This window comes from Mirounga leonina, unplaced genomic scaffold (genome assembly GCF_011800145.1).
Source record: "Mirounga leonina isolate KUSES-001 unplaced genomic scaffold, KU_Mleo_1.0 Mir_173, whole genome shotgun sequence".
NCBI classification, from domain to species: Eukaryota; Metazoa; Chordata; class Mammalia; order Carnivora; family Phocidae; genus Mirounga; species Mirounga leonina.
Window position 1 is genome coordinate 37,125,189 of NW_023270447.1, and position 11,994 is coordinate 37,137,182.

Consider the following 11,994-nt stretch of genomic DNA (forward strand, 5'->3'; position numbering starts at 1 on the left):
GTAAGATGCTATCAATTTTATGAGTTATCCCAATTTCACAGTAAATACGTGAAAAAATGGGTACATTAGAATTTATAAAATGTGGCCTTTATAACATTCTGAAAAAAAACAAGAAACATAGCTTGTAAGAGCCAGACAAAATATTCATTCTAGAATAAAACATAGGTCAAAAACAGAAGAAAATTCCTTGTAAATGCTATAGAAAAACGTAAAAAGTGTGAAATAAGTAAACTAGGTCATTCTAGATGAGATGATACGATAATAGAATGAAATGAAAAGGAGATTATAAAGCTAAGGAAATAAATTAAGCACTAAATAACAGTATTGCAGAACAAATACATTAGAAACAACAGTGAACACAAAAGATGGTGGCTGAAAAAATTTGATAGCTCATAGTGAATTTAATGAAAAAAGTTTAAAGGAATTACAGAAACAGTAGTTATTGAGGACAAAGAGGGTTCAACATAAGGATCACTGGTGATCCACTTATATAGAAAGCCTCCAAAATGTAACCAAAATAGTATTCAAAGTAGGGTAAAAATTTCTCTGTAAGGAAAAACTGAATCTGTAGCATAACATTAGGTTCTAAGAAAAATCTAAGAATGATTAGTAACAATAATTATCCTGATTAAACTATTGGACTTTGATTGTAAATAAAGAAATCCAAAGGCATTCAGGCAAAAAAGAGGTAAAAACCTGGCTTTACATTTTTTCACATCTTTACATTTCTGAGACAAAGAAAATGTGATCAGGTAGTATATCTGGCTAAGATGTCATTTAGATATCAAGGCAATTGAAGAAAACATAGAAGAATTCAAAAACATAGCAGTCATATGGGTCCATTTTGAAAGAAAAATAATACTACTTGAAGATGAAATCCATTCAACTAAGAGATGAAAGAAGTTACAGTTAAAGGCTAATGTAATACTGAATTCTGGGAGACATGAAATTATAATTCAGAGGGAAAGAAGCATAAACTGAAATTTAATGCCAGCCAAATTTCCCTTTAAATATGCAAAAAAGAAACTCATTTATGAATCTGTAAGAAATCAAGGAATACTAAGAATATAAGAGCCCTTCACACATATAAAATTGACCATGAAATTCAGCCACCCAGTGAGACTAATTAAAGAAGTCAGGACTGTGTAGACCTCAGGAAGAACATGGGTATAAGCCTTTTCATTTAAAAATAGATCTAAAATCAAACAACTGTGGAAATTATGGCTTTACAATCAAATGTAAATGTTGTAAACTTTAACACACTAAACACAGTAATAAAACAAAAAATCAGGAGGAAGGAGGTGACATTTCCTCATCCTTAACATCTAGAAGTCAGTACTACTATCTGAGTTTGATGCATGTACTTATAAAACAACATAAGGATATAAAGAAATCAGTTTGAAAAATGATAACATTTTTTTTTTCTCCTTCCATTTTTCAGATTATTGAATGTTTTGGAAGTAATAGCTCCCTTCAAGCACTTTAACAAGCTTAGAGAATTTGTTCAGATGAAGCTTCCTCCAGGCTTTCCTGTAAAACTAGGTAAGAGGAAATTTACATGTAATTTCAGTGTCTATTAGAAATATGGAGCTGTTTACTAACATTTAATAAGAAATGTGTTTTGAAGGAAAATGATTTTCTAGTTGCTTAGATTTTTATAAAGTTTTTCTGTGATTACATGGATCAAGATTCATGTTTTATCAAATATGTAAAGTGCCCAATGAGAGTTCTAATTCTACTGGATTTAAGTTAAACGTAAGGGATATGCAAATATTTCATACGAGAGGGTATGGATGAACTTATAATGCACTGTGATAATGTCTTCTAATGTCAAATAGGGAGACTGGATTTTAGTCCAAATTTTTAGCAGATTTTTGAGTTTCTGAACAGTGGGGATGTTTCTGGGATCAACAGTCACTGTTCATAGGTAAAGTAATACTCATATATTTTATTTTTCAGTCTTAAATGTTTAAACTTAACTTCATCTTAAGCAATGATCTTTAAGAACAGTTAACTCCCATTTTTGTGCATATTTATCTAAGTATATCAGAAAACTGGGAACAAGAGACTATTAAAAGATTCTTTAGGAGTTTAGGCTTAGATTTAGCATTAAGCTTGAGGAGAGCCTTTACTACCACCTCTACTCTATTTGGATGGTATTAAATATGTCACCAAATATTTAATCAGTGCGTGCTATATGCCAGATGCTTTTCTAGGGGTGAGACAGACAGTAAAAGTGTCTGTCCTCTTAGTGTTTACATTCCAGTGGGAGAGAAAAATAAATGTATAGTAAATTTAACCTTTATTTAATCTCTCAGATGGATTTTACTTTTTAGTCAATGTTACTGAAACCACATTTCAGAATAATTAGGCCAAAATGCTTTTCTCACAGAAATAATGCTTTCATTACTAAAAAGCAAACATGACCTTTTCAACTTTACAACCTTGGAAATAAGGAATTTGTGGGTTAAAGTGGATTTTAAAACATTTCAGAATGTCATTATAGATTCCCTTTGTGATGAAAAAGTACTGGGGGGCGCCTGGGTGGCTCAGTTGGTTAAGCAACTGCCTTCAGCTCAGGTCGTGATCCTGGAGTCCCAGGATCGAGTCCCACATCGGGCTCCCCGCTCGGTGGGGAGTCTGCTTCTCCCTCTGACCCTCTCCCCTCTCGTGCTCTCTCTCACTCTCTCTCTCTCAAATATATAAATAAAATCTTAAAAAAAAAAAAAAAAAAAAAAAAGTACTGGAAACCCGGTGTCTACTTGAAGAAAAATCAGCATAGATATACAATATCTTTACAACACCAGAAATGATTTGAAAACTAAGCAATCGAGATGTGTGTTTGAGTTATGGGTCGGGATCATTATGTGATCATTTCTGCAGAAGCTAAAATCCCACTGTAATTTTCTATAACCAGAAAATAGTTGAAGCATTGGATGCTCTTCTAGGTACTGTATTTAAAGTGCCAAACTAAAATAGTGGGCAGGGATTGAATATATGAGAGTTTCAAACTATCCCAGCATTCACATCTGTTTAAGTCCCCAAATATCTTTTTAAGTCCTAAACCCCAGTCAAACCCCACAATACAATATAGATTTGTATGCAAAAGAAATATTTTGATTATGTGAAAAGGAAAAAAAAAGTCTACAATACTTCTTTGCAGGCATTTCTCTAATGTAGAACCACATTCTTAACAAGGGATTGATAATCTTTTGCTTGCATACTAAAGTTATTGGGAATTTATCTTTCTCTCTTTTGTCTTTTTGTCCTTCTTTTGAATTAACCCTGTAAAACTCTAGCCCTGGGTCTGTTTAATCTTCCATCATTTCTGTTTCTGTGCTCAGGCTTAAAAATACAATTGAAGGGAAAATTATAAAAATTTAGAAATTGTTAATTATGTTTTCAAAATCAGCCAGAGCTTTAAATGCTAATTATGAATAATCTTTTCTCTTTTTGCTTCTCCTTCCATTCTACTCAAAGGCTAAATTTGAACCTCTTTTACCAGTCCCCAGCTTCTCCCACTACTTCCTTCCACAGTCTAAGCAGATGATTTTTGCTTCCTTAGTTACAAAAAAAGACAATCAGAAATGAGACCTCCCTATTACTCCCAAGCCCCCATACAGACTTTTTGTCCCAAGTCCCACCTTTTCATCTTTCCTATCTCAGTGGAAGTGGTACCCCTCTTCTTAGCTTGAATAATCTCTTCATTTATACTATGGATCTGTTCTCGCATCTCTTTTAAGAACCTTGCTCTCCCCATATTTTTCTTTTATCTTCAAACTCCCTTCTCTCCTGCTTTTTCTCTCTTAGCTGTTAGGCTTTGTTCAGGTCTTTCTCCTTTTAAAATTCAACCAACTAAATAAAATAACCCCTTTAACTCTTCCCTACCCAGCACTTGCCTTTAATCTTTGTTTTTCATAGCTTGGCTACTTGAAAGTCTAGTTTTATATCTCCATTGTTACTTTCTATGTGCAATTTTTTTGTAAAGGGGAGAAGTTGAAGGGACATAAAGGGAGACAGAGTTTTTCTACTTCACTTGAACTTCTAAAATGATGACACTAGAAGACTATGATACGTTTTATATGTGTACACACACACACATATATATATAATATATAGCTAAAGAAGCTATACAAAGAGGTACATTCAAAAACACTAGATAAATGAAATGAAAATGAAATTCTAAAATAATCAAGTAACTTATAGGAAGGTAAGAAAAGAAAACAAAGAAATGAAAAACAGAGACAAGTAAAAAAATAAAATGTCAGACTTAAGTCTTAATATGTAAATAATTCCATTAAATGTAAGTAGTCTAAATAGACTATATAAAAGGTAGAAATTGGCAAAACAGATTAAAAAACATGACCCAAATATATATTCTCTTCAAGACACTGCCTTCAAATATGATATTGAAAGCAAAAGGATGGAAAAGAATGTTTCATTTAAACATTAATCAAAGGATAACAGGACTAGCTCTCTTAATGTTAGATAAAGTAGATTTCAGAGCAAAAAAAATTACCAGAGACAGATAGGGATATTATATAATGATAAAAGGATCAATTCATGAAGAATAGCAATTCTAAATGTATATGCACCAAACAAAAGAGCTACAAGGCAGGTAAAACAAAAACTGAAAGAAATGAAAGAAAAATCTACAATTATAATTGGAGACAGTTGATATAACAACTAGACAGAAAATCAGGATGGATATACAATATCTTTACAACACCATAAACTAAAGCACCTAATTTGCATTTACCCAACATTAGCTAAATACACATTCCTTTCAAGTGCCTATGGAAGATATACCAAGATAGGCCATATCCTGATCCATAAAACAAACCTCAATAGTTGTAAAAGAGTAAAAAAATCAACCATAATAGAATCATACTAGACAACAGTAGAAAAAGAAGAGCAAAATAAGCCTAAAACCAACAGAAAGAACGAAGAGAGTAGAAATCAGGGAAAGAGAAAACAAAACAAATCTAGAACATCAATGAAGCAAAGAGCTGGTTCTTTGAAAAGATTGATAAAATCAAGAAATTTGCAGCAAGAGTGATAAAAAGGGAGAAAACACAAATTATCAATATAAGGAATGAAATGGGCTAGCACTACAGGCCCTACAGAAATCAAAAGGATAATAAGTACAATAAGGAATGAAAGGGGGAGAAAAAGGCATTCAGAGCAGAAAGAAAGAAAACCTTCTCTGTTTGCAAGAGACATGATTCTGTAAGTAGAAATCCCAACGATTCTACCAAAAACTAGAATTAATGAGTTCTGCAAGATGGCAGGATACAAATTAAACATGTAAGAATCAATAGTATATTTCTGTATACCAGCATTGAACACATAGACACCAAAATTTAAATATTAAGTACTTTTACAATTGCTAAAAAAATACTTAGGCATAATTTTAACTAAACGTACATTATTTGTATGTTGAAAATTGTATAACACTAATGAAAGAAATGAAAGGAAGATCTAAACAAATGGAGAGATATACCATGCTCATTGATTGGAAAATTCAACATAGGAAAGATGTTAATTCTCCCCAAATTACTATACAGGTTTAACACAGTTCTTGTCACAATCCCAGTAATATTTTTTTTGTAGATATAGACAAGATTATTTTAAAATTTACATGGGAAGGCGAAGAATCTAGAATATCTGTATTAGTTTTATGAGAATGCCATAACAGAATACCACAAACTGAGTGGCTTAAACAACAAATTTATTTTCTCATGGCTTTGGAGGTTAGAAATCTGAGCTCTTTCTCACAGCCTTCTGAGGCTATCCATGCCTCTCCCCTAGATTCTGACGATTTTCCTTGGCTTATAGAAGAATCACCCCAGTCTTTGCCTTCATCTTCACATGATGTTCTTGCTGTGTGTCTTCAAATTCCCCCCACTTTTGTAAGGACACTGGCCATTGGATTAGGGACCACTATAATGGCTTTTAACTTGATTACTTCTGCAAATTGCAGACCCTATCTGCAAAAAAGGTCACATTCTGAAGTACTAGAAGTTAGGACTAGAACATATTATTTCTTGGAAGGGAAAGAATTCAACCCACAACAATAGCCAAAACAATTTTGAAAATGAAGAATAAAATGTGAGTAGTCTACTCAATTTCAGTATTTATTATATAGCTATAGTAATCAGGACTGTGTGGTATAGGCTGGGGGATGAACATATAAATCAAAATAACAGAACAGAGAATCCAGAGATAGACCCTCATAAATATGCACAACTAATTTTTTATAAAGATGCAATAACTGTTCAGTGGAGTAAAGATAGCCTTTTCAACAAATGATGCTGGAGCAATTGGACATCCAAAGGCAAAACAAGGAACCTCTACCTAAGTCCTGCAGTTTATATAGAAATTAACTGAAAATGGAACAGAGACTTGAATTTAAATGTTAAATGTAAAACTATAACACTTTTAGGAAATAAACAGAAAAAGCCTTAGGGATATCGGTTTAAGCAAAGACTTCTTAGACTTCACACCATAAGCATGATCTATAAAAAGAAAAATCAACGAATTGGACTTCATCAAAAGTGGAGACTGCTCTGTGAAAGACCAATTAAAAGAAAGAAAACACAAGAACTTTTAAAACTCATCAATAACAGAACAAACAGGCCCATTAGAAAAGAGCAAAAAACACAGACATTTTACCAAAGAGGATATATAAATGGAAAATAAGCACATGAACAATGTTCAGTATTATTAACCATTAGGGAAATACAAATTAAAACCACAATATCACTTTATACACCTAACAGAATGGCTAAAATAAAACATGTGACAACACCAAATGTTTGTGCAGATGTGGGAAAACTGGATCACTCATTATGGGTCAAATTTATTTGTAGTAGCTGCGAACTAGAAACAACCCAGCTGCTCATTGCACATTCTCTTTATCGCTTCCACTCTTACTATGTTTATTTTTGGTATTCATGTTGTTAAATCTACTGGATACTTTTCTGTTACCAAGATTTGACTCTCTTTTTGTAGAGTCCTTGTCCCAGTGAATGATAGTTTTTCTTCAGATTTCCTCTGACTTCTTTGATAGAGTTCTCTCTTGATTTTCTTCCTGCCTGTCTTGCTGCTCCTTCTGGAGCACATTTCTCCTTTTACTCTTGTCAGCCTACAATGTAATGTATTCTCATTACATTGGCTAAAACTTAAGCCAAAGCATGTTACTACTCTGCTCACAGCCTTCCATTGGTTTTCCCTTTCATCCAGAGAAATAAATAGCCAAAGACTTTTTGATCTAAACCCCATGTGATCTCAGTGTCTATCTCTCCCCTGACCCCTTCTCCTGTTCATCTCCCCTTCACTTGGCTGTTAGCCACACTGGTCTCTTAACTGTTCCCAGTATACACCAGACACTTTATTTTTCAGGGCGTTTGTACTTGTTCCCTCTACTTGGGATTTTTTTGCTCTAGACAACTGTATGGTTCATACCTCAGGTTTTTGCTGAAAGGTCACTTTATTGAGGTTTTCTTACGACCACCCTGTTAAGAGCTCTTACCCCAATACTGAGACTCCTTTCACACTACCATGCTTTACTTTTGTCTGTATACTTAGTCACAGATACTTTTTACTTCTTTACTAGGTCTCCCAACCAGAATATAATCTCCATAAATGCATGATTTTTTCCTCTTGGTCACTTGTTTTGTTCCCTTGTTTCCAGTGCCTAATATGGGTCATTAACTTTCTGAAGGATAGTAAATATTTTAGGCTTTGCGGGCCATATGTTTTTTTTTTTTTTTTTTTTTAATTTATTTATTTGACAGAGAGATACAGCGAGAGAGGGAACACAAACAGGGGGAGTGGGAGAGGGAGAGGGAGAAGCAGGCTTCCCGCAGAGCAGGGAGCCCAACGCGGGGCTCGATCCCAGGACCCCAGGATCATGACCCAAGCCGAAGGCAGACGCTTAACGACTGAGCCACCCAGGCGCCCCAGCCATATGGTTTCTGTCACAACTACTTAATTCTTGTTGGAAAACTTAAAGCAGCCATAGACAATAAGTAAATGAACAGCATCCTGTGTTCCAATAAATTTTACTTAGGGACACTGGAGTTTGAACTTCATGTAATTTTATCCGCATGAAATACTATTTTTTGTGTGTGTTTTTTTAGCCATTAAAGAACGTAAGATCTTTTGTTAGCTCATAAACCTTACAAAAACAGGCCAGGCAATGGGCCTTACTTTGCTGACCCCTGAATTAGAACAGCATTTGTTACTAATATACACAAATGGATGATTCCCCCCCCCCCCCAGAAATAACTGGGAACTCTGTAATCTTTATGTAGATTTTTGTGTGTGTTTTTTTTTTTTTTTTTCAGAAGAATATTACTTTCTGCAGTAAAATACTAGCCATGTAAAAAGTAATTTACTCTTTACTGTTATTCTAGACAAATACTCACCTTAGCTTTCATAGAATCATTTCAGGGTTTTAAAGGAAGCTTTACAGTTGTTTATTTTGTAGGTGAAATCCCTGAGGACCATGAATTAAATGTTTTATAGGAATCAGAAACCAAGTTTTCTGATTTGTGCTCTTTCTAAAAACTCTTATTAGGGATAAAACTAAGGAGAGTGATTAAAGTATTTGGCCATTTTTAATGTCAGATTTCACTATAATTTCAGTGAGGAATGTATTTTATGTAAAAAAAATGTTAGGCTGTGTTGGCATGATATTACTCCAATTCTGATGAGACTTTTTATCGCATATATTTAAGTGATGGATTGTATTTAGTATTTTAAAACAAAAGAGATTAATGTATTTCTCTTGCTTTAGAATGGAAATAAATCAGCTCAGAGTCAGAATAGTATATATGCTATATGAATAGAAAAGATGTCAGAATGCAAAAAGTACAAATGTACGTGTCTCTTTGGCCTAAGAAAAACAAAAAAGACTGGTGGGATCTGGCATTATAATTTTGAGATTGGGAAGCAATGGGAACTTGTCTTTTTGATGTGATTCCTGATGCCTTGGTGTCTTTCTCTCTTCACCAATAAAAAACCCTTCTCCAAAATAGACACACTCACTATTGGACATATATTAGGATTTGTCAGGTCCTTGAATAATGCTTTTTTATACTTTAAGGAATATGGCTATCTCTAATAGTATTTATAGTCTGTAAATAGATAAGCATTTTATTTTACAATGTTATCATTGGTTGTTCTCTCTAGATATTCCCGTGTTTCCTACGATCACAGCCACTGTGACTTTTCAGGAGTTTCGATATGATGAATTTGATGGCTCCATCTTTACTATACCTGATGACTATAAGGAAGACCCGAGCCGTTTTCCTGATCTTTAACTGACATGGAAAATGATCTCATCTAACCAAGGAAAGCAAGAGAATACAGAGACCCCAGTAGTGAATCCAAATAGAAGGGACAAATGTTCTGAGAAGAAAAGGGAATTACAGTGAATCGACACATCAGTAATATGATATAATGAAATGGGCCTTTAAAAAGAATTTCAGCAAGTTTCCTGATGTGCCATTTTCAGTCTTTTTAAAAATATACATATTATAAGTGTAATAGTTTGACACCTTAATGACCCTGAGTACTTCTTAGGTAAAACAGCTATAAGTGCTGTGATTTGTTTTTAAAAATTTTTACACTTCTTGTTGAAATATATATGCATATAAATATATCTATATCTATATCTAAAACACTCCTGGACCATTAACATAAATTAAATGTCTTAAGAGATATGAAGCCCTTTTAAACTTGTCATCTTATATTCAAGGTGACATTTATAAATATTCCTTCAAGCTTTGTTTTCATAAAATGTAAACTATGTAACATTATGTATAGTTCAGTAATTTGAATGTTTGTTCAATATAATGAACTAGAAGGAATGCAGTTTTCTGTAGATGAATGAACCAAATGGTAACCATTAAACAATTGCATTTATATGTTGCAATACATTTCAGAAGGAGCGTTCACTCTGCAGGGAATAAGGTACCTCCTTTAGCACCTTAGTGCAATTCATTGTGGTGCTATTTGTTTTTACCTGAATTCTTTCTTCAATGGAAAATGTTTGTTACTAATCTTCCTTTCATAGAACCTCTATTTTTTTTTTTTTTCTAAACTTGAGTTTAAAAGTCCTTTTTGTGTTCATGATAAGGTATGGTTAGCATGCTTAAAGATATTCCTCTTCCAAATCTCAGCACTTTAAAAAAACTCCAAATTTTTAAACTTGGTTCCTAGTAAGTGCACATCATTCTGATTATTTTGTTTTTAATGGAATATGGATGCATTCATGTCAGTTTTAAAAAAACAACCCACATATTTTGGACATCCCTACATATTTAATGCTTCAAAGTAAGGTAAAAACATTTTATATGCTAACAGAATATATTTGTTACAAGCTAAATTCCAGAAATGTACACAGGATTGACAGTTCCTACTGTTTATTTTTTTAAGTCACAAGAAAATATTTATTGATTTTAATCTCCAAAGTGAAATCATGCATTACTCATTTTTGCATTTAAAGTTTTTCATATTTATTCCAAGATGGTTTGAAGGTCCAAGACTGAAAATAAATTAGGGAGAATAATGTGTAACAGTCACAAAATGTTATGTTGTATTAAAGAGCTTAGCTAAAGAACTGTTTTTTTTAAATGTATCCTGATAAATGTGTCAAAATGCATCTGTCAAATTTTGTAGAGTGACCAATAGTTTAAACTTTTTCCAGAATTTTAAATAATTTGAATTTAGAGACTTTTATTGAAGAGATGATTTATTTAAAAATCCAAAGCATCAACCATAAGAAAATTTTATAATAAACATCTTTAAAGCTGCATCTTCCATGCTGAAACATACTACATTGCATATGTTGGCATTTTATTAAATACATTTTATAATGAAGTAATCATAGTTAAAAATTCAAAGACCAATTACTACCGTATGTGGGTCTGTTGAATTTTGTGGAAGAGTTGGTAAACCCAGATTAGGTTTATTGAATAGAAGTTGATCCCTATTATTTTGGGAATGCTTGTTGATCACGTGACTTGGAGATTGAATTATCCTGTCGCTGATTATTTGAGGTGCGAGACGCTGAACGGTGGTGATCACTGTTGCTCGTAGGCTCCCTTACTTTCGTGGGAATATGGTATACTTCCCAGGAGTATTTTTTCACACGTACAGACAACTTAGTGGAGAAGAAATATGGTAAATTGCAGCTTGAGATTTGTCAGTTTCCTAAAAGCTGTGAATATTTTGCTGGGGTACACTGGAGGTAGGAAGACTACTGAAAACTTTTGCACTTGGGATTGTTTTTAACTCTTATCTTTTTCTTTCGTAAAGAATAGTAGATTATCCATTCCAAAATGTCTTTTATCTGATCACAAAGGACAAGCAAATGTATCTCTTATGATGGTGAAAACAAGGAGTTAATTAATGCAAATAAACTTTTCACAATATTAGACTTTTCAAAATGTGCCTTTTAATCCAGTCGATGAATGAAGCTCTGTGTATGCTGTTTCACATAAGTAGATCAAAACACCATATATCTTGATAATCTCATGAAAATTTAGATTTTGTGTAAGTCCGTAAAATTCTATATACCTTCCACTTGTGATTGAAGAAACTGTGCAAACTTGGGAGACTGTAAAATGGTCACCTTCAGTGGCCCTTCAGAAGTGCTCAATATTCCTGCCACTAGTACAGGAGAAGATAAGATTCTTATCTTCAAGAAAATTCTTCCCTACAGACAATTTGCCTCTGTCTGTAGTCATTCGTAACAGCCAATTGTCAAATTTCATAAAAGGGGAGCAGAAAGCAGATGCTGTGATTGAGCACAGGTACATATGATGGTCTGGAAATTAACACATTTCAGAGAAGCTGATAGCTGACAGAAGCTGAAAAACTATGTACAGCTGACCCTTGAACGATGTGGGGGCTAGGGGTGCCAACCTCCCCCCACCCCGCCCCAGTCAAGAATCCGTGTAACTTTTGATTGCCCCCAAACTC

At 33.6% G+C, this 11,994-nt stretch overlaps 1 protein-coding gene across 2 annotated transcripts in view; it reads left to right on the forward strand.

The window, feature by feature from the left end:
• ANKRD13C (ankyrin repeat domain 13C) overlaps positions 1 to 11,449 on the forward strand; it is a 94,221-nt gene extending 82,772 nt beyond the window's left edge. For both annotated transcript variants that reach the window (XM_035018281.1, XM_035018280.1), the window contains 2 exons: positions 1,442 to 1,542; positions 9,199 to 11,449. In XM_035018281.1, the coding sequence (XP_034874172.1) occupies positions 1,442 to 1,542; positions 9,199 to 9,329 (232 nt within the window). In that variant the 3' untranslated portion in view covers positions 9,330 to 11,449. The remainder of the gene's footprint in view (positions 1 to 1,441; positions 1,543 to 9,198) is intronic.
• Positions 11,450 to 11,994: the final 545 nt, after the last annotated feature.